Raw genomic sequence first — 23,861 nt, forward strand, 5'->3', positions numbered from 1 at the left:
TTAGTTCATAAGCAATTTTTATAAAGGAACACTCCCTGGGTCTGTTGTTCACAGTTCTGTGCTATGATTTCCTTTTTCATAGTAGGAAATGGCCATTCAATGGCCATTTTTTTTTCATTCTGCCTACATAATTTTGTATAATACTGTAAATTGTCCCTAATAGTGACCTGGAAATCCTTCAGGAATCAAATCACAATCCATGCATTTTCTTTTGGAGGAAGAATTAAGTATTAATTTAGGACAGTAATACTTTAATTATAGCATTACATTCAGAATCAGAGCAGTAAAAAATGTGCCACAGTTACTGGAAACACAGTAATGATTCCCATTCAGGGGAAAATGTTTTACGTGTGAGTAATATATGGCCACTTGGTTGGATATTCATGAAAATACTAATCTTGTTGTGTTGATGAAGACACATCTACTGTTCTTCCCATTGGTCCTGTAATCTCAAGCTGTCTTTGAAGCTGCATGTGACAGTCCGAGACCAGGTATTTTATTCTGACCTCCAGGATACAAACAACTCATTTTTTTTCCTTTTTTGCTAGCAACCCCTGTATGCCAAGACCTTAACTCTGTTGTGCCAGCTTTGTGACACCAAGATTGCCATTTATGTGAGAGGAGTCCTGAGAAAGCGAGCTAAAATAGTTCTCCAAATATTTGCACAGCTTAAGCATGTAATGAGGACTAAAGCAAAACATCTAGTCTTTTTAGCCAGCTTCCCAGAGCAATACTGCTCTATTGCTTGCCACAGAAGTGGCCTGAAAATATTCTATAGAATAAGTTTATTCTAAAAATTTTCTTGCCATTTTCACTTCAGCAGTGCAAAAAGAAATAAAACAAAGGTGGGGATGCAGACAACAAGCCAGCCCTTAAGTTTTCGGTATTACTTCAGTTTCCAGAGTACTAGGTGGAGTACGTTTCAGCGATGCAATTGCATCATCAGTGCAAAGCCAGAAGGAGTGTTATTTGGGCCAAACATTGTTTGTGCCACATTTTGCTCCAAAGACTGACTTACATCGGCTTTGTTCTAGCTCCATCTCCTTAAGGAGACATTTTTAGAGGCTGTATTAAAGGAACATTACCAGTCCTCCTAATCATTCTGCCTTTTCAATGCCAGTTCCATATCAGCTAGTATTTCTCTTGGCAAATGGAACCCATTTAAAAAAAAAAAAAAAAAAAAAAAGAAAAGAAAAAGAAAGAAAAAATAAATAAAGAAAAAAGGAAGATAAGGGAGGTGGAAAAAAAAAAGAGAAAAAAAGAAGAGGGAACTCTGGGGGTGATCGTGCTTTTTCCCTTTGTGACAGTGGGTTGTGGCAGGGCGGAGAATGTGCCCTAGAGATTAATTTCCTCTTCTTTCTCTTAAGTTCCTGTAGTTTCATAACGCCAGTCGGAAGGGTGGAGACCCCTTTTGAGTTTTTGACTTTTTTTTTCTTCCCAGCCAGACAGTGGGAATCTCACCTTCTGTCATGTGTTAAATTCCAGATGAAAAAATGGCTGCATTCTAAAAGCTTTTCCAGTCTGAGTTTTTTTGACCTTTTGACAAAACATCTTTATATCCTCTGACAAAATGTCTGAGAAGTGCGATCCTTTATGCAGTTTGCCATAGGTGCATGGTCAGAGGTAAAGATACGTCACATTTGATACAGCTCACCTCTACTTTTTGACTGATGTTAAGGCAGTACATTATTGCCATCCTTCTTTCATGGAGATGCCTCAGTCTCCTAATCTTTGCATGCTTTGTATTGTCTGTCGGGAAAACACAGTTTAAACATCCATTCCTACTAGTGATATGCTCATGTTTTTGAAGTGGTTTGATCGAGTAGTAAGTTTTAGTGGACATAAAAATACCTGCGCTAGGGCCTTTATAGAGACTGAGAAGCCCAATAAAATGGGTGACATCTTCTGATACCTGGATTTCATCCCACTCATTAGTCATCTAAATAACAGTGCTAGAAGTATTTCAGAAGCTGAACATTTGAAACTGATTTTTTTTCAATATAATGCAAAATAGAGTGATCAACCTTACTACTAATAAAGAAAAACGAGCTGTATGAAACCAAAATGACTTTATATTTTTCATAAATGATAGTGATTGAAACCTACTCTTAATTTCACACCATGTTGATACCAGTGCAAAGTTGTCACTCGGTGACAGACAGTAACAGCTTTTGTAAAATAAACAGCTGCCTTCCCTGGTATTTTAGGATCCTTGATATCCAAGGATATCCTTGGTATTCTAGGAACCTGTCAGTGCAGCCAGATAGCCTGCAAATATGATGACTAGCTCTGGAGCCCCACCATTCATTTTATTTCCCATGAAACTGTAATCTTTTGATTGTGAATCGATCTATGAATATGATAGAGAGAGGCTGGTTATGCCTTCATAGCACAAGCATTTGTGAATGTAGATTGTCTGAAAAGAAGTCCTACAGCTGTAAAGCTGATCAGAAATAGAAAAAAGGACAAGTCACAGCTGATAATGTGGTATTCCAGGAATTTGAAAGGACCCAGTTACTCTGAGACACTGACTCATTTGGCAGAAGAGGTCCATGTACCTTCCTAGAAGTTCATCCTCTTGGATGGGAGCTGAAGACGGTCTATTCTGCCTGTTGCTATAAATCATGTAGTTACAGCTAAAAGCCGTATAGGTCCATCTGCTTCCCATTTCTGCTAGGATTCCTTAAAATATGAGAAGCAGTGTGTGGAATTAAGATAAAATAGATGGCAATCTGAACATATAAACAGAATTTCAGCCAAAACAATATGCTTTGTCCCATAACAAATATATAAACCCACTAGTACTATGAAATTCTGTACTGTGTTAATGGAACTTTCTTACATTCACATGCTGTTCTTCATTTTCAGTTAATCATCTCTGTAAGTTGCTAGTGAAAGGCTATTACATTACTTAGTCATCTTCCTCTTTTAGGCATTGTTGCTGTGCAGCAGCCTCTTTCTTCGTCTAACTTTGCTTGGGAAGTTCTATGAATTATAATCTCCTTGCTTTCCCATTTTGCTGTCCTGCTTCTTTTCCAAAGTAGATCTTAGTAATCAGATTTCTTGGACTGATATCCTTTGTATGCACAGTGTGTGTTTCTAAGAGAATATGCTATTTTTCCTGAAAGTATAGCTAGTTTTCTCGTTTTTGACTTTGATCTCAAAAGGGTTTATCTACAATTTAATGGCACCACATGTTATAAATACAATGCTTAGGCCACATCTGTTGCCTCAAGTTACATCTGAATACAGTTTTACTTAGAGAGGATCATATGAAGCAGTAAGACTGCATGATCTTGTGTCTGATACATATATGAAAGTTTATAAATATACAGCATACTTACTATGCTGTACTATACAATATAAATATTCATCTATTTTCTTGATAAAAAAAAATGTATATAAGAAGACATATCTCTTCAAAAATCTCGATATTACTTTGCACTTTTAGGTTTATTTAATTGTGATTTAGATCTTCTATCAACCATTTAAATATAGTTCATTTTAGCCTGAGCTTAAAATCGTACAGATTGATCAAAAATATTAAAATAAGTGGGTTCTGCAGTTAGGTCTCAAATGTCATCCCAAAAGTTTGATGCTGAATTTTCATGCAAATGTTCTTGCATACGAAGTAGACCAGATACGACTGTGTGTGAAAGAAACATTAGCTAGTTCTGCCTTGTACTTCACTTAATGCAGAAAGGAAACTGTTGAGTTCTTGTCACTCTTGTAACTTCCAGTCACTCTGTTACTGGTCTTTTGAAAGTTGGTTCTAATACCTACATATGGTAGTCAGTACTCATATACAATTTCAGAGATTTGACATTTTCTTCATTCTGATAACTGGAGGTCTGCTCACATGTTCATCGTTGAGGCAGTCGAACACAGGTAAACACTAACATTTGGACACAAACTAATCTGGGTCATAGACAAGCGAGTATCAGAACGCTGTAAATGTTTTAGAGTGAAAATGTGAGAGGAAAACGAGTGGCTGGCCACTATGGAAGCAGTTTCACCGAGTAAGATGACTCTGAATTAATTCGCTTTAAACAAACCATGCACCCAAGAGTGAAGATGGTTTACAAATGTACACCTGGTTCTGGAATAGTTTGTCTTGTAAAAATGCTGTTTCTGAGAGTAAAATTTTATCTTGTAACCAAATTTGTAACTGCATGTATTTCAGATGTTTTATGCTAGTTAAATGTCAGTGTTTCTTGTTTTTTTGGCCTACTCCCCAGTGAGTGCTCAAGAGGTTCTTAAAAGAAGAAAGAATTGGGGATTCCTAAGCCATCAAATATCGTGTTTTTATGAAGCAAAATAATTTGCGTGAGCCAAATGAAGGAGATAAAATGCTTTATTACTATGCTGGCCCACGGGAGTTGAAGCAATAGCACAGTGACTGGGGCCAGAGCCATATCCAGTGTTAACTTGGGGCAGGCGAGGAATTGGATTGGAGCCCTCTGTTTTTGTTACTAGGAAAGTTCAATTACTATTATGGCAGTTATCCCATGCTTTTTTCTTTCTTTTTTTTTTTTTCCCTTCTTCTCTGTCTTTCTTCAGCTTACTCTAAGAGATAATAAGAAGTTAGTCCCTGTCACGATAATCAAACAAGGTAATTCTGTGTATTTTTTTCAGCTGATTCATATGCTCTGCAAGAGTAAAGCAAGTACTTAAATCTAATGGAAAACACAATATTCTTATTGATGAGAATGTTATGAGACCTTCCTTTTAAAATAAGCAGGAGCTTACAAAACATAATTTTCTTCGAGTACTAGTAAGCTGTTATCCATCTGTGTTAATAAAATGAGTTATTAAACTGCAGTTTAAAAATGACTTGCTGAACTACTGAACTGGATTCTAGTTAGTTACAGTTCTACTTGTATGTTTTTCTTCAACTGGATTGTGCAGATCTGTTGTTCTCCCATCTGTGAATAACAGTATTCAGGTATGAAAAGAAGCATCTATTTTGAAGGCACAGGAATGGCAGGGAAATATGTTGGATTTGAGATCACTATGTGTTAGTATATGCAGAGAATGTCTTATTTCACCGGGGGAATCAACCTGATATGCTAGGGGAAAGAAGAGATGCACAGTTAAGAAATGATGCAGAAAAGAAACCCACAGTTTGCAGTTTTAAGCTAAATGTAGATATAGAAGATGCACTGATGGTGTCCTCATCTCTGAGTATTAAATTGAGGGAAGGCTTTCAGAATGCTGAGGGTTGTCTCTATGTGGTTTTGCTTCCGCCATTCCTGTGTTTTTTAAAATGATTTTCTAATATGCCGTGTGTTGTTTCTACAGTTATTCAGAATCGAACACTGTCAAAGACTTCAGATATTTCTTCTCTGCCAGGAGCAATATTAGGTGACTAGAAGATATTTTTATTATTTTTTTATCCTCTGTGTAAATATCTTTGATTTTCTTGTTCTTGACATTTATTTCCTTACATAGCAAGTGATATTTTTGCATCTTCGTTCAGGGATGATGCAGCCTAACAGAAACAGGATGGCTTTATTGTTATAATATTTTGAGGAAGATGCTGTTAATGTTTGAGCTAAGAAATTCTTTCATACTTCAAGTAAAGTTCTGTGGCAAAGATCTTGTTGAGATCAGAGATTCTACATTTAAATTCTAAACTAGTAAGATACCATCTACACATATGAACCTGTACTAATAATTAGGCTCTAGTAATGTATGTTACATATCTCAGGGCAATACTGTTTCACTGAAGCCATTCATTTACATTCTTTTGGTTCTCACGTGACCTGCAGAAATATTCAGCAGTGGTTTAGAAAGGAAAAATGGGCCAATATATATCACATAATCCTTAGTTTGGTGATCTACTACTCTGCCTGGGATACATAAGAAAGGCTCATTCCGTCATGCGTCTTGTGAGAAATTTATTCCTAAATTCAGGGAAGTGTTCCATTTCATATGGAAATACTTTGTGTAGATTGGAATTTGACATAAGCTACTTGATGTGAGTTTAAGTATATTGACCAGACTTAAGCAAATACTTATAAACAATAAGGTTGGTGTTCTGAGCACACCAGCATCTGTGACACAATAGTATTCCAGAGTCATGTGCTCTACTATTTAATTGTTTTATTTTTTGCTTAATCGTGAAATGATGCTAATACAGGGCACCGTTATAAAGGGGAAATAGCGTAAAATGGGATTAATAATTACTAAATAAAACTAACTAATTTCCTAGATAGTCAGGCTAAACTCCTGATGGTTCAACAGTAGTTGCTCATTTATATAGGAGTGCAGCTTGTGTGTTGTTTGTCCCTTCTTGAATTCATGGCTCACTCACCTCTCCGTGTAGTGCACCTTATTGTTCCAGGTCTCAACGAAACTCAACAGAAACTTCCTTCTCCCCTGGCAATAGATGACCTATCTCAAGCATCTAAGAAAAAGATTGGTAAGCAGATATAAATTAAGCTCATATTGTTCATGAACAGTATCAGAAGTGTAATGGTGAGAATGTGTATGTAGGGAGAAGAGTTACGTATCTTCCTCGTTTATCTTTCTTCTTGCACTTACTTAATTAGCAGTTAGTTTGACATTAGAAGACGCAGTAAAAAAACCACATACTTTAAAATACCTTAAAAAGTGCGTTGATTTTTTTTTCTTTCTTATTTCTGTTTTGTTTTCTTCATTGGTGGCTGTGATGCATTCTGAGACTGGTTTCCTTTGCAGTATTTGATCCTGTTAAGACAACATGCGTGTGTCAGAGTAGAGGTACATGGTACTTGGATATGTAAATGAGGCTAATTACAGAGCATTATTGAATTGTGATAACTGTATTCCTTGCATTGCTAACTTGATAACTCGCACTTCTTTGAACAACAAATGGTAACAAACACCAAGGTTGTTATTGTTAGCCCAGTTTTAATATGTATATGATGTGCAGGTAACAAAAGAGGTGCTGTTAAACATCAGTAAATCATATTTTGACAAATCTGTCATACCACTTATAGAATGTTATATTATGAACTCTTTAGTTTTGGACTACTGTGTCTAGAACCTTTTTCATTTTCCACCAGTAAAATTATACCTCTCTGCAAGAAAATAATATTGTGTTTTAAAACAGGTCATAAGGTTCAGTAGTACATGCAGTAAAAATAGTAGAACATGAATGGGCTTAAGATGGGGAAAATGCAAAGGTAGTTTCAACTCCTCTGAGATGGCTGAGTGCAGAATTTGCATTCCTAAATGAGATGTCCTGATTTGTCAGAGCAGATCTTGTGATGGCAGTTTGGAGGCATTCTGTGTGGTAGAGAAGCACAAACGGCTTTCTGAAAATAACCAGGGTAGACAAGTGATGCTCTGTCTTGTTTTGCACTGTTTACTATGTGTTCCACACCAGAGAACATCAAGTACATGGATGTATACTCAGGGGAATGATGAATTTCGGAGGAGTACAAAACAGGCAAGAATCATTTTGCTTGAAAAGCAAAATAATTCTGACAAATAATTGAAATATATAAAATAATTGACAAAAAGAAATGAGTTTTCTTCCATATAGTCCAAATATATGTATATATAAAATATAAATAAAGGACATATAAATGTCCTTCACTGATGTCTGAGAACGATGTATGGCTATAATAAAATTTAGTAAAACTTATGCTGTGTGTGAAGTTATGACCTTATGATGTATTGCAACTTTAGAAAAGTCAAAATAATGCCCCACAGGATATCATATTTGTTGAATTCTGTAAGCAATTCTTTAGTGGTTATTTTCTGTTTACTTAGTTTAAAACTTGGTAATTTTTTAAAATAATTATCCTAAAAAAACAGAAGAGAGTTTATGACACAATATCAATTGCCTTATTCCTCAGTGAACAAAAATCAACTATTATTCAAGTCAAAGCTAATTAATTTTCCCTAGATCCCCTACCAAAGTATTACTATTCCTATATATTCCAAACTTGTTAAATTGCTTTCAACAAATTAAATCCCATGATGCCCACTCCCACTTTTATATAAATACAGTAGGCTTTGGACTGGAAGGCTGTTGTCCTGTTACTGTAATTGATGATAAAATAGATAGATATATATGATAGATATAATATGAAGGGCATCATTGGTGTATCCGGAAATTTGTTTAAATAACTCATTCTGTATTGAAACTTTGAATTTTGAAAAGCATTATTATTGTTAATGCTGAAATACTAGACAAATGAAGAACTCACTCTGAAAGCCATTTTGCACTGTGAAACTAACGGCATTAAATTTCTCACTGTAAATGTTATTCTGAACAAAACAATAACAAAAATGCATGCTTGTTTAAAATAGTTAGACAGATGCTTGTACCTGGTGTGGAGAGAGAAGTTCGTTGGTTCTAAAATGTGAAGCTTTCCACATTTATCCGTGTTGGTTTACTTTGGCAAACTGAAGTGAGACAGAAATAAATCTGTAGTGGAACAGAGCAGATGAAGCTTTGCTCTAACCTCTTTGTCCCTTTAGCTAAGAATGAAACGCAACCATGGCCTGCTGAATCCAAAACACCAGAAGTTCAAGAAATCTCCCCACAGGCCCTGCCAGGTAATGAGAATTCTGTTTTTAGAAACCTTATTGAATGTCTTTGCCAAATAATACAGAAAACTAAAGTTAACTCAGTCTTTATGTTATTTAATCTGTGGTTGTGGGCAGGAGTTGGAAGGCGGGAGCGTAATGTAGCTGAATTAGTAGCACAGAGTGCTATGCTGAACCTTATTTTGGAGCAGATATCTGAATGCTCCAATGGCTAAGTTGGTAAAAATGCTTGGAATTAGAACTATACCTCTGTGAGGTGCTAGATTCCTTAAAACTATGAAAAATAGGGAAAGAAAATCTCTTCCCTGTGATGTGTCTTGAACTTCCAACTTTCATAAAATACATAAAGGAGGAAATTAGGAATAAGAACTTTGATTTTGCAAAATGCCTAAGTGAGATTAAGCCGAACAGTTACAGTTTTGGCTCTATTTTAGAAGTGCTGGTGAGGATAGTATTGAGTTCTGTTTGAGTTCACTTCTGAATGCAATGTGTTCCTTAGCTCTCTCGCATACTGTTCACTTACACAGGAGAGGAACACAGAATTTGATCCTAGGTTCATATCCAGCATTATGTGTTTGTCAGATTGACACAACATAGAATTACATTTTTATGAAGTTGGATAGCATCTCAGTAGATATGATAATTGGCAAGTGCTATCTTTTTAATGACAAATTACATAAATATATATACAATTATACGTATTTATCTGAGCGAGAGTTTCAGAAATGATTCTGAGTATAGGTCTTTTGCAAAAGTTATGTTTAAGAGATGGGCAATATTGAGACACAGTTCATTGAGATTAGTGATAGAGCCTTTTCATTTAGTTTTATCCATTTGAAAATCATCTTATTCATGTAGGATATGATACTAATTATTTGCTCTGCCAAAAGTAACAATAGAACACTGCTTTAGACGGAGTTGCATGTAGCTGAAGTTTATGTGTAATTTGTGTCTGGATTTCAGCTAGCTGAAAGGCTCCATGAGCTGGACTGCTCTGACAGTCCTCTGGTTTTTGGCTGAAGGGTGAGTTTTGCAATATGATGTGATTCAATGATCTTTTTTTTTTTTGGTCTATTTGTCAAAAAGACATCCCACTCTTTCTTTATTTTCAGTCCTCCCCTCCCTTGGCATAAATTACCATGGAAAGACTTTTTAGCAAGCAAAATCCTGGCTTCATTTTTGCTGGGATTGCTACAATATTTTCCACTTAGGAATAAGAGCAATTTACTGTTAACACAACAGCATCAATTTGCCCTTTTTTTCATTCTCTAAAATACTGTCTAACGTTCTTCAAACTGCTACTATAATTTTCTCTTATTTGAATCAAGTGTAGGCATTTTATTAACTTCACAGGGAATTTGAAGTTGGCCAACAGTAAAAATATCAGTTCATTTGTCTAGGGCATGGAAAAACTCTTTTTTTTTTAAGGGCAGGTTATTTCTGTGTGAAAAGGACTGTGCCAAAAATGTATCAGTAGTAGGTTTGTGAAGCAGACAAGAGGTTCTAAATGAAAAGTATCAGCTGTGAATCCAGGATAGGTCTAATGTTCAGTAAGGAGCAGTCTTTACTGCCCTGCTTCCCAAGCTCTATTTCTCTGCGCTGGCCCCAGCTTGCCTTTGGACAGCTTCACATTGTGTTCGCATTGGTCTCAGTGCGATTACTGTTTCCATTTGAATATGTAAGTTCCAGCAGAGAAGAAAAAGAGGAGCTTGAATTCACTGAGATTTCACTGTCAAGAGAAGTTAGGAGAAAAATAATAAATGTTGCTTAGACACATTCCGTATTCCACGCTGTAACAGTAAACCACCTTACCTTGTGGTTATGTTAACCTTTTCCTTAGGACCCACCTTTGAACCAGCCCAGGAGAACTTAAAACCTGCTGCCCTGGAAAACTCAGGGGCTTCTCTGGGTAGGGTCATAGAATCATAGAATCACAGAATGCTTACGGTTGGAAGGGACCTCTAGAGGTCATCTAGTCCAACCCCCCTGCACACGCAGGGTCACCTAGAGCACATGGTACAGGACTGCGTCCAAGTGGGTTTTGAAAAGCTCCAGAGAAGGAGACTCCACAACCTCTCTGGGCAGCCTGTTCCAGTGCTCTGTCACCCTCACTGTCAAGAATTTTTTCCTTAAGTTCCTGTGGAACTTTTGATGCTTCAGTTTCTGGCCGTTTCCTCTAGTTCTGTCGGTGGCCACCACTGAAAAGAGGCCAGCACCATCCTCCTCACTGCCTCCCTTGAGGTACTTATAGACACTGCTCAGGTCCCGTCTCAGCCTTCTCTTCTCCAGGCTGAACAGGCCCAGCTCCCTCAGCCTCTCCTCATAGGGCAGATGTTCCAGGCCCCTGATCATCCTTGTGGCCCTGCGCTGGACTCTCTCCAGCAGCTCCACATCCCTCTTTTACTGGGGGAGTCAGAACTGGACACAATACTCCAGATGCAGCCTCACCAGGGCTGAGTAGAGGGGCAGGATCACTTTCCTCGACCTGCTGGAGACGCTCTTCTTAATGCACCCCAGGATCCCATTGGCCTTCTTGGCCACGAGGGCACACTGCTGCCTCATGGTCAACTTGTCGTCCACCATGACACCCAGGTCCCTCTCTGCAGAGCTGCTCTCCACAAGGTCGGTCCCCAGCCTGTACTGGTGTCTGGGGTTATTCCTCCCCAGGTGCAGGACCTTGCACTTGGCCTTGTTGAATTGCATGAGGTTTTTCACTGCCCAGTTGTCCAGTCTGTCCAGGTCCCTCTGGATGGCAGCGCAGCCCTCTGGGGTATCAGCTACTCCTCCCAGTTTGGTATCATCAGCAAACTTGCTGAGGGAGCACTCTGTGCCTTCGTCCAGGTCATTGATGAATAAATTGAACAGGAAAGTTTACCCTTTTCCTGTAATTTAGCTTCCAGTACTTAAAGTATTTGTTTCCTGTATCTCTTTTAGGCAAAAGTCTGCTCAAAAATCTCTACAACACTATGTGCAAGAACAGCAGAGTCTTGTTTCTTTTATCCTAATTGTAGGCATACCTTTTCTCCATCAAATTACTCAGTTGCCAGGACACATGCTTCATATGAAAAGTGAACCAGTTGACCCCTAAAATAAAGAGCTTAATGAGTTCTAAATGTTTGTTTTTGCTGATTTTTTTTTATGGTTATCTTTCAGCAAGGAGAAATGGTAACTTTTGAAGTACTGCCAAGGAGGACAGATTCATTCTTTATGTTTCTAGACCTCTTGTGGATGAATTTTCCCCAAAAAGTTTTGTAGAGATAATTTCCTCTACCTTCTCCATAGAACTGAATCCCTGCAGCACTGTCATTGACTTAACAGAAGTTGAATTGGGTCCTAATAATGCAGCATGTGTGGTGATTTCAGCTTTTGTGGCACTGAAAAAAATCCAAACCAGAAAATATTATTATTTTTATAACCTTAGTAGTGACTGTTTTAGTATTCAAAAATGGAAAACAGCACCTTATCTTCAAAAAATGAAGTAATAAGCTTATAAACTTGCCTATGTTTGTGAAATACATACTTAATATATTGTGGAAAAAGTATGAAGAAAGCGTGTTAGAAAAGCAAAAATAACTCCTCCTATTGTAGCTGAAAATGAAAGTGATCTTTTTATTAAAATAAAATACTAAAACTTATATTGAAACTCACCATTAGTATTAAAGATCTCCCCTAGCAATCAGCACGCACTAAACATTGTTATTTGCTCCGTGCAGGAAGTTAATGCTCATATCACATGCAAGCCTTGTCATCCTCTGTTTCATATCAGTAAGCTTTTACATTCTGCAATCTGACATTGCTTTTCTTTAATGACTGATTAAGCCATAGGGGGCTTCCAACAGAATGCTATTAAAAAAAAAAAATCTTATCTTGTATGCCTTAGAAATTAAGTGTAACAACATATAACAAAGTGTAAGTGTGTAAAAACTGAAAAAGTATATTTATGCCATAGCTTATTAAAATATAGTTTTGATTCAGTTTGGGAACGTTGACTGATTGTTTAATAAACTGCCTGTGCTTTAATTTAGAAATAGAAGGAAGATTAAAATCAAAACGTGTGTTGTGTTGTGCTCTAATTGTGTTGTTTTGTATTGTTATTATTAGAGCTAAGGGAAAAGCTCTGGTATTATAAGTATTAAAAGTGAATATTTCTTCTTAACCTGCTAATTTTTGCATTAGAAAGATTAAAAAAAAAAGTATTTGTATATACATTTGTGAAATTTTTTTGGTAACAAATTTGGGAAGGTGTCACATAAACAGTCTGAGCTGCTGATCTTAGTGTTGCTCCTTGCAAAATATGTTTTCCTATAGCCTATGTAGAAAAACAAACTGCAACAAAATAAATCCAAAACATATGAACTTCACAACTGAAACGAAAATGAGCAATTAAATTAACGCTAATGGAGCCACTGCAGGTGGCATAACACAATGTTAAGGAAAAACAGCGGGCTATGGGCATTGGTAAGCAAAACCTTAGAGGAGTTCAGAATTAAATCAAGGTTCTTTTTTCTAGCTGAGACTGAGAAATACAGTGGACCTGAGGAATTTAAATCAACACGTAAACCAGAATTGACGCAAACTGAAAGCATACTGGGTAACTAATTTTACTGCTTTTTACTTTCTCTATAAACTTTTTTCCTCTCCAGCAGAATTTTCAACTCTTTGCTCCATCACCTCAGTAGTGAGCTACTCCAGGGGAAGTCCTAACTAGACCTAACTGGTTCATATGGAATTTCCGAGAACTTATTGTATATATGAAGTGTAATGCATAATGCATCTAGCTCAGACATAATCTGTGATCATCATATGTATGATTATTCCTCTCAGATGGGGTGATTCAATCTTTTTTGTTGTTTTTATTTTTAATTAATATTCCCTATCTTTTCTAGGAGATTTGAATGACTGATAATGTCAGCTGCAGCAACCTCACTGATTGAATTGAAATAATGAATGCTTTGGTTCTTTTTTGTTGTTTTTGACAGCTTCATTTAGGCAGCATGAAAAATGTTTTAAAAGGAAAGTATGATATTGTATGAGTCATGATCCCTTTATTTGTTCTAGGAGGAAAAAAAAAGGGGATGGGGTGTAGTGATTTTTTTTTACAGAGCATTCTTATAACGAAAGGTTTGTTATTTTCATAAGAAATTTTAATAACATTATTCATTTAGTGGTTTGCAGCAGTATCAACAGTTTTCTTGCGTTCAGAATTCTGAATTCTCCAGTGTTGATTTAGCTGTCTGTAATGTAACCTCAAAACCATTCAAAATTATGAACATGAACCTAAGCTTTAGATTTTTTTTTTTTTTTTTGGTGGGGGGTGTGGTTTGGTTATATTTTTCTAAAGCCCAGGTAACATAATTATGGAATGATGTTTGATAAAAAGATTGCTAGCGTTAATCAGCATTCAAACATAATACACCACATGAAGAGGAAATTCAATTCTTTTTCATGAGTATATTTTTAAATACTCTTGTTGATTCATGTCAGTGTCATACTCTCACTTATGTCTTGTTTTCACTTACAGTTGCAAGCAGGTTTCCAGAATTTACTAAAGCTAAAACATCTCCCTCTCTTCAAAACCCCTGGTGAATATTGGGTGGTAATAGCGGCTTTTTTTTTCCCAGTTGATTTCAGTCTAATCTTTAGTCTTTTATTTATTTACTTTAAGCAAGGTCCACCTTCCTGGTTTTGTGCCATCCCTTTCAAAGTGGAAATATGAAATTTAATTAAAATTGATTTTGATTTAATTACAGCCTAGATGGACATCGCTGCTGTTGTTGTTCACTAATAATGTTCTCTACCAATTTTCTCTGCTTGATAGTTCTTATATTGTGATTGGAGAAAATTGAGATTTGATTTATATTTGACACACCTTAAGTGACAAATTTATAGGATTTTTTCTATATTGGAAATTCTTTTTTCCTTTTTTTTAATATTGTTTGTTTCAGTGATGAATGGTTTAAGTCAGGATATAGTTCCATGCTGTGTCTTGTAATTTTCTTCATCAAATAAAGCCTTGGTTATTTCTTTTGTCATAGCTTCTAATGAAATACAGCCACATCCTCCTGGATCCAGAATATATGATGCTCCAAAAAGTCCACTGACAGAACTTGGTAATAACTTTGTTTGTAAATTTGAGTAAATTTCAGTGTAATATTATTTGATTCTTTTGTTAGTTCTGTGGCTGGTAGGTCATAACACTTCAACTGCCATAATATATTTCTACATGTAAAATATGACAGCTGTTAGTGATTTCTTCACAATTTTTTTTGTGTTTTCCTTTATTCTAAGTCTGGTTTTGTTCTAATGTAATGACACGATACTCCAGATTAATGCTTAATGATTTAAAGAAAAAATGTTAGTGAGGATCAACAGACTGCCCTTCATCTATGGAATAATGATGGCAACATATACTTAGGTATAATCTGCACTCTCAGTTTTGAAATTTTCTTTGAGGTTCCTCTGTCTGCATCTGAGACTGGGCATGTTTCACAGCTGAGGTTCTGTTCCATTCATCATTAATTCCGGGGTTTTTTAAGCAGTTTGTAAATATTTGTTTGCTTGGATAAGATGAGGCCGTAATTTATATAGGCTACTGTGGTTTATGTATTCGATGTTTGCTTAATTCAGGATTCATGAGTTGTTTGCTGATAAACTTTGGGACACCTTAAAATGCCTCCTATTTCAAAAGTTATCGCACTACTCCCTCTTCCAAAATAGTTTCTACTTGTGCCACTACGGATTGTGATTTTGCTTTCACGTCTTAGTGTTAGGTATAGTTAGCTTGTGAGTGATCTTGAGTTAATATGGGCTTATATTTCAGTAAATGTTATTTAAGAAGTTACCACATAGTAGTGCTGTTTTATTTAGACCACATATATTTATTTAACACAGTCTGCCAGATTTTGAAATCATTCCAGGATCGTATTTCTTAAAGTGTGTATTTGAACCAAGTGGAAGCTGCAAATGATCTACATAGGTTTTTCATAATTTATTTTAATTTTTGACAGCTCTTGCCTATGCTTGAGAGGATGGGGTTATCTGTCTGTTTCCACTGTAGTAAAAGATGGTTGGTTAAACAGCTGGAGGCGACACTGGAGGGAGAAAGACATTTACTGATTTAGGAATATATTTGATAGAAATGCAGCTGAAAACCTGACTATCATTAGGAATAGGAAATATCTTTGCTTTCTGCTAGGTTATAAAAATTCTACCTGTGTCTTTGTAGTAAAAACATTACAATAGTTACAGTAAAAGTCATGTTTCATTTGAGTATTTCATGGTGGATTTGTTCTGGTTTGTTTTCTGTTCCTGTTGAATAGCTCACTTAGCAAAAAGTGGGATTTAATGATGTAAGGCTGGGCCCTGCAGTCAGGCCAGCTACACCAGCTGGGCTCCCACTCCAGAAGGCAGTGCTGAAGTCAGGGGCAACCCATGAGAAGGGGGTCAATACCTTGGGAGTTTCTCTGCACTGTGCCTCTGCATGCTTTAATTGCCTCCTTTTTATGTCACGAAAACACCAGAATTATTGATTTAGAATAGTGCAACTTCTAAGCATGATTCTCATAAATCTTAAGTGCTTGGTTTGTGATCCCATTCCTTCCTTCTGATGAATGACATGTGGAAACTCCCATTATAATTCAAATAACCAATTCTTGTAACAGTCACAATAACCTAACATTCCTCCTCAATGTAGTAGCTGAATTATTTTTGCTGGAAAAGGTCATTTTAGGCCTGTTTTTTTTACAGCTTTTTAAAAAGCTGTCTCTGGTAAAGAATCTTTAGATTCATGATAGCTAGAAGGTGTTAGCTCCTAACATAATCAGAGAAAGCAAACTGAGTTTCTGAAGATTGTGACTGACCTGTATTCTGCTGTAGTACCCCAGATTCTTTTTTCATATTTATTTTTGCATCTAGATTATACCAGAAGGAGAGATCTTTAATTTACAAACTTCTGGGTGGTCAGTGTACTTCGCATACATAGCTTTTTGAAAATATAGTTTTGTGAAGATGGCTACAGAGCGTTCTGATGCCTTTTGGAGATGTCCCATAGTTCTCACTGTGTCTAAGTGGAATTAATGAGAGTCCTTGTTGCCAAATGCTGTGACTCATATGGCTTTTGCTTGTATTATTTTCTTCTCTGAAAACAGGACAGTAACCCAGGATCATATTTGTTAATGCAGTGAATATGATTGAAGTTAAATGGGAGAGCCAATGAGAAAAAATACCTGCTCAGCTTATATTTACAGTATATACATTAAAAATGAACCTTGCATCTAGCTATTTGGAAATTTTTCTCTAAATCTTAGGCATTCAGAGAAATTCAGTTTTAAAATTTCGGTATTATTCCTTCTCAAAAAATCATGTCTTATTAAAAATCAGGTAGAAAAATAGAGGTAATTTTCTCTTTTAAATTTATTATAACCTAAATAGGAATAAGTGGTAAGTGCACGTACGTTTCCTCGAAAGAATGATATATACTTACCTTTATACACAATTGAATTTTAATAAGATCCATCTCTTAGAAGTAGAATGTTAGCGTGAAACCTGCCCTGTGTGGAAATTTGTTTATGTTGGCCTTGAGGTGATCATGCCCATTTCCTTTCAAGTCCCTGTTTTCACCCAAGCATGCTTCAGATTATCCACACTTGGAAGTCAAAGGTCTTCTTTACACTATAACAAACAGAAGATGCTTTTTATTCACTTCAATTCACTGATTTTACTTGTACACCTTTCCCCAGTAAACTTTTCTTTAAAATAAGTGCACATACTGTAATAATAGGAGTTTTATATAAAGACTGAGTGCTGTGAAGATTGAATGTACTGTGTTGTAGCTGCTTTGTTGTAGAGAAAAGCTGCGTAAGTAGTGTGCATCAAAGCTGATTACAGTGTAGGCCATAGACTGAATAGAATAAAAATTGATTGAAAAAAGGAAGTTTCAAACCACAAAAAAGTTCAGTATTTTCAGATAAAACTGTATTTCATACCACTTGCATGCCTTGATGCCTTAAGGTCTTTTTCATGTTTGCTCTTAGCTACTCAGAGTCCAGCCTTGAAATCCCTATCTCACCCTCCTGTGGAAACCAAAGACATGCAAATGGGTAATCAGCACATGATTTCTTTTCCATTATCTTAGTATCACTCACATTGGCAAAAGACAATTTTAAGATCTGCTTAAGAGTCTTGGCTACCCACACTTGCACAGAGCTGCTTGTTCAACCATTTTGTGTCTGTGTGATCATCTGAAAAATATTTTCATCACTGGCTTAAAAACTGACTGCTAAAAGACAGTGCTGTCATATCTCATCATCAGCTTATTTGTTCTCCAATTGCTGTGTTTCATACCCTAGAAAACGTAGCAAGGCATCATTTCTTGCTGTTGAGAACTCTTTCAGGCATGTGGATACTAGTTTCAAGGCCAGTAGAATGCATCACAAGCCATCATCTCTGTCATGACACAGTTGTCTCCAAGCTGATCTTCAGGCCATCTTGCTTAGCTTTGCTTTGAGCATCACCTTGAGTGGCACAGCCTTCACTAAGCAGTTTGGTGCTAATCCATTCAGTCTCAAGCTTCTCAGCATTTTAAGCTCAGATTCTTTTTTCAGCTTTTGATGAAACACAGCCTATTTCTTCAAGATTCAAAGCACCTGGCACCACAGGAGTGCAACCAACCAAATCTGGTAATGATTTCTCATGAGATTAATCCTCTTGACAGTCAGGAATTTTCCAAAGACACAAGTGCCTTTCATTAAATGGTTCGTTCAGTTTGACATAAATGAAGAATAACTGTAGATTTGGAATTACTATGTCAAATGACGTGTTTCTGTATAACATTTTGTATGAAATTTTTTACTTAATAGATTTGACTCCAGCATGCAAAACTTAGCTTAGAAATATACCTAACATACAGTAAATGCTAAATCTAAATATCATTGTCCATACTGAAGTTTTGTAAATGGAACATCCTGATCAGCTGAAGTGCTCAGATATTTAAGAGATAAACGGCAACTGCTGATATTCCAACACCCTTTAAAAAATAGCTTTCCTTTTTGTCTTTCTCTATAGGCCTACTTACTTCTAAAAAGCCAGATTTGGCAACTGGATACTGTAAAAATCTCTCACTGAAAATTCAGGCATGGACTTGTTCGTCCCTAGAAAACTCTGATGTTTTTGCTGCTTGTATTTATAGATCAGGAAACTTTCCCATGAGAGCTGAATATTTAACATGGGGCCACTGACAGTCATCCAAAAGAAAAAAAAAATACCTGAGATGAGAGCCAGTTGGAAAGATTTCATTTCAACGGCATGCCAATAATGTAATGCTTGGTGCTCCTGATTTTTAAAAGAAATTCATTTTTGAAGGAAATCCATCATTAGGTGCAAGATTGATCAGAGATGTCAGCCATTCACACATCTGACTGAAAACAGTTTACGTGTTTCATTTAGTGCAGTTCCTGCTTTGTCATTCTTTCTTATTCTCCAGTTTATTCTACTGCATGATCCTTGGATTCTAGACAAAATTTGCAGATAGTCCCAGTCTGATAATTTACTGTTTTTGATTTGTTCTCCTCCTTCTTTGAGCTGCTTTGTCTTCCTCTTAAAAAAAAAAAAAAAAGAAAGAAAGAAAAAAAAAAAACACTTTTTTTCCTTATTCTTTTTGTGATTCTTCTAATAGTTGTGGCTGTGGCTATTAGTTGCATTCTGTATCTTTTTGTTAATGTACTCTTTGGGGGAAAAATTAAGTCACATCTACTAAGTACTCTGTTACTGCACATTTTGGTGTACTTTTTTGCAGTATATGGTATGTTAAACAGTAGCTATGAGTTTTTTTCAGCTCATTAAAAGAAGGTGATGCTGTTGCATCATGGTTCTTATCATTTCAAAATAATATAGCATGATTTTTGTTTTTATTTTCCAGCTTCACTTGACTTTCTTCATGTTACTTCTACTCCTCAAACTTTTGCAACTCCAGAAATATCAGACACTGGTAAATTATAGTAGTTATTCCAGAAGTATGTTTTGTTTTGGCTTGATTTGGTTTGTTTTTTTGGGTGCTGTTTCCATGTTCAAGACTTCAGTAATTTTTTCCATACTGCCTGCATTGAGGTTACCCTGTCTGTGTGTTAGTTCTTCAAATTCTATAATAGCATCCTTTTAGCTCCTGGGGTCAGGCTTAACACTGTTTCAAAGCATCACTTTTCAATCCCTTTATAAACATTTCTACACGTGGGAAAGGAAGGTAACATCTTCAGACAAGTAGTTGGCGAGAGTATTAAAAATACTCAGAAAAAATAATGTACAATTTGTAATATCATTTTCCATCCTAAGGAGATCTACAAAACAGCACCAGGTGACCTCTTTTCCAGATCTTCTTCATCCAGTTCTTTACAAAAAGCTGCTTATCAAGTTTGTATACTTCTTTTCCCTACAGCTAGAAGTACTACTGAATTGGAAATATCCATGCCTGTAACTACCACAGAACCTCATTTCTTAGGAACAGCACTGGGTAAAACTGATCAGTTGAAGTTTTCTTTGTTCATCTTGTCTTCACTGCTGTTTTTGGAACATTTTCTCTTGCTTAATTGTCACTATACTAGTAATTCATACCACTCATTGTCATCATTAACTAGTTTATCAACAGTATTTATTGCTCATCTTTATAGCATTTTGGGGGTCGAGTATCTGTGGGGTTTGGGGTTTTTTTGATGGCTTTCTGTTTGTTTGTTTGTTTGTTTGTTTGTTGTTTATACTGCTGAAGTTCCCAACTGTGGACCTGCATCAGATTTTTCCATATAGTAAGAGAAGTTAACAGTGGAGGGAATTAAGGGCTTAATATATATTACTATCGTGTAATAATCAACTGGTTTGGTGGTTTTGCCTGGGCTTGTGTTGGCTAGCTCATTGCCTTGTCTCCTAGATCAAGAAGCAGTTTTCTTGCACTATACAATTATTAATACATGCACTTAAATTTTTAAGTAGTAAGCATTCTCTTTAATACAAGTAATTAAATCCCATGGTTTCTACACTGAATTCCACAACAGCCTAGCAACACGTGAGACATCATACTTCTTAGATGTCTTGCAAGCAACTTTCCATTTTAATAATTTCATTTTAGAAATGCAACTTTTGTCTAAGGAGTCCTGTGCTATCCACAATAGCTCTGAGGTAAATAAGCATTTTAACACAAGATTATTTTTCACATTTAGATGAAATGAAGCTTCTTTCTTCAAGATTGAAAACATCTAGCTTGCCAGAAATGCTACCCACCTCAGCTGGTAATGATATCTCTCCTCACTGTAGTTCTCCTGACATCTAGGCAGCTCTCAAAGACATAGCAAGGGACTGGTGCTAACCACCTCAACATTTGAGAAATTGGGAATTAAATATTAGAATGATCCAACGTGAGTAGTTTTTTTTATGCTCATAAGCATTTTTGTAGATCATCCTGTGAGTTATGTCCTTCGTTTTTCTGGTAGAGCCAGAATGATATACTTAGGTCTGTTACTGTTTGATACATTTGGATAAAGTGCTCAAGTGTAACATCAGCTTCCCTTGTACATTGGATGCAAAAACTTGTCATGTGTTGAGAAGAGCTTTTCCTGTTGTTCTTAAGAGTATTTTGCTAGGTTTTATCCATGGGGAAAAAAAACAATCACTGACTTCTCAGTAACTCATGGGACCTGAACTGAGTGTTTTCTGTTTACAAAGGCCAGGAATATGCACATATACCAAAGAAATTACTAGACATTGTTCATTATTACCACCAACAACTCCATCTTTGGGCAAGTTTGAAAAATTCCACCTGCAATGTTGTTACCTTTTTGGACCTAGAGCCCTATTCCATTAACCAAGAGGTGCAGTGACAATGAGTACACAAAAAGCAGACTTTCCTACTGCTTTATGTCTTAGGTTGTGCATTTTCCCTACGCAAAATTAGAATAAAAGTAGCTGATAGCTGTGTTGGTCAGTGACTTGTGAGACACTGCCAGAAAAAGACATGTCTTGCATGAACTCTGGACTTCTGGGTGTTGTAAGACAGTTTCTCAAGACAGTTTCCATGTCTGACTGTAGCAACCCTGAGACCAGGCCTGGAATCTTCCTCCACTGCTTCGCTGGAGACGGCCAAAGCTGCAATGGGTTCGTAGCCCGTGATTTCCTTCCTGCTTTTGGTTACTTTGGCAGTGCTTTTCTGTACAGAGTTGAGCCTGTCCCCATATTTTGAAGCTCTCGTGAAGCAATACAAAATGTGTTTGGTCCCTTCTGCCTCGGTATTAGAAGTTGTTCCATTTGCAGGCTTTGAGATTCCCTTCTGGGGTGGGTCCACACTGCAGACCTCATCCATTTTCAACTTTTTCTGTTGTGGGGATACCTCAGCCCGTTGAAAAATAGTACTGAACTGCTGGGAGCCCTGCCCTGGCAGCCTTGGAGGCCTGTCCAGCTTTCAACCTTGTTTTGACTTTTCTCCTCTCTCTTCCACTCCTCTTCTCCACACTGCCCTGCCTCGCTGCCCCCCAGTCACTCGGCATCATTGTCATCTGCTGAGGAGAGTATCAAGACGTGGTGGAGCACCTTGGCCTGTAGCAACACGTGCCACTGTTGTTTGCGCCTCTGTTGTTTGAACCCTTGCTTTTTCTAAAGCTCAACAGGCATTTTCTGCAGCGAGGGAAGGTCAGCTTGCATCAAGAATGTAGTGCTCCACCTTGCCTTAGCTGCCGTTCCCCACGTCTTTCGTCCTCATCCACTTTGGGGAGGGGCCGCACTGCTGTCGTAGGCCTCTGAGGCCACGCTAGGATTGTAAGCACACAGCCTCCTTTCAGCTTTGGCACCTGGCCCTGCTGTTGGCTAGATCCAGTTGGGATGTATCTTGGCTGATGCATGGCAGGAATTGTACCAAGAGGTGTTGCAGTGCTTGTAGTCAAGCTGCCATTTCATTTGGGCCAGTGTTGGAGTGAAGAGCATATGAAGAGATGGAAGTTCTGTGGATGAAAGCTGTATTCACGTAAAACATTGGCTCCTGCACCTTATGGAAGTGGCTAGAGATACTTGTGGCAGAAGTGGCTAGAGATACTTGTGGCAGCGGCTGTTTCCATGTTTGCAGGTGTTCAAGGCTTTGAAATCTGTTTGGTTACCCACTGTGTGCTGGGATGAGTAACTGCTCATGCTACAAAGCAGTTGGTCAGTTGGCCAGCTCACAAGGTAGAAGTGAAGCATTGACATGAGTAGAGTATTAAGCCTAGTGAGTTGAAATTGGGTGCAAGCTGAAAGTGTAATGACCCCCATGTAGACAACTTGCAGGATGTTGCTTTGGTGCTTTTGTCCAGAGCAAGCTTGCCTTTGCCTCAGCTCAGCCATATACCTACATCAGAGCCTTACATGAGCCTTTATTCTTAGAAGACTTTCCTCAACTGTTGTCTTTTTTGGGGGGAAAATAAGAACAAATTCTGTAAATTTTGGCAGGGTTGCTGGAGCTGGGAAATATTTTTTTCTCTTCTCCTGCCTGGTGATAGCTGTTGTCTAGGATCTTTCACTTTTCTCAGTTTTTCACTCTTTTTTTCATTCTTCTATTTTCTATAATGTTTTAAGGGACATTGAGAATGATCGTCTAAGTTGCTTTCTAGTTGCTTCCTTTTGTTAAGTATTTTTCAACTCTTTCAATCTTACATTTTTACTATCCTAATGGGATTTTTTTTTTCCATCATACTTGAGATATTTCCATTTGGCATCACTTGTATGTGTTTTGATGTATATTAGCCCAAAAGCCTTTTCTCAGGTTTAGATTCTGCTTACTTTGTTACTTTACTTACTTTTCTGCTACTTTGTTACTGAGGCAGCAAACCGCTTAATCTGTGGCAGTATATAATGCCATATTGCAATAGTTCATATGTCTTTTAAATAACACAGTACATGTTTCTTTTTCAGTGTCACCTGACTTTCTTCATGTTACTTCCACTTTCCAAACCTCTGCATCTGCAGAAATGTCAGAAACAGAGACTGGTAAATGATATTTGTTTTATTTTTTTATCATCTGTGGTATTTCTTGCTATTGAAATAGTAGTGTTTCAGTGTTCATTTTTCTTATGGCTTCCTAATGATCTTAGTGCAATGGCATTTCATCTGTTTTTAATGCTTTAAATTAACTGTAATATTTTCCAATGTCTAGCCGATCTAGCCTCAAGCAGGTGATCCTGATACGGTCTGCCTCCGTCAGAGTGGTGTCTTATTAGTGAGTAGGGAGCAAGGCAGAATTCAGTACTTGAGAAGTCGTATGGCTTGATAAATTTAGGGGTTTCAGGATAATGGTAGTCATTTGGGGGAGAGTG

General features: G+C 37.0%; 1 protein-coding gene across 1 annotated transcript in view; it reads left to right on the top strand.

Annotated features, from left to right (window-relative positions):
- Window positions 1-23,861, top strand: part of ABI3BP (ABI family member 3 binding protein) — a 151,382-nt gene that overhangs the window by 43,389 nt on the left and 84,132 nt on the right. Inside the window, exons 7-18 of the mRNA XM_088534315.1 lie at window positions 4,561-4,612; window positions 5,302-5,364; window positions 6,329-6,424; window positions 8,476-8,553; window positions 13,055-13,135; window positions 14,580-14,654; window positions 17,577-17,642; window positions 18,147-18,221; window positions 19,460-19,528; window positions 19,973-20,047; window positions 20,748-20,816; window positions 23,443-23,535. Of these exons, the coding sequence (XP_088390441.1) occupies window positions 4,561-4,612; window positions 5,302-5,364; window positions 6,329-6,424; window positions 8,476-8,553; window positions 13,055-13,135; window positions 14,580-14,654; window positions 17,577-17,642; window positions 18,147-18,221; window positions 19,460-19,528; window positions 19,973-20,047; window positions 20,748-20,816; window positions 23,443-23,535 (892 nt within the window). The remainder of the gene's footprint in view (window positions 1-4,560; window positions 4,613-5,301; window positions 5,365-6,328; window positions 6,425-8,475; window positions 8,554-13,054; window positions 13,136-14,579; window positions 14,655-17,576; window positions 17,643-18,146; window positions 18,222-19,459; window positions 19,529-19,972; window positions 20,048-20,747; window positions 20,817-23,442; window positions 23,536-23,861) is intronic.

This window comes from Tinamus guttatus, unplaced genomic scaffold (assembly GCF_059628265.1).
Source record: "Tinamus guttatus ecotype Peru unplaced genomic scaffold, ASM5962826v1 Tinamus_guttatus_pri_ptg000035l, whole genome shotgun sequence".
Classification (NCBI taxonomy): Eukaryota; Metazoa; Chordata; class Aves; order Tinamiformes; family Tinamidae; genus Tinamus; species Tinamus guttatus.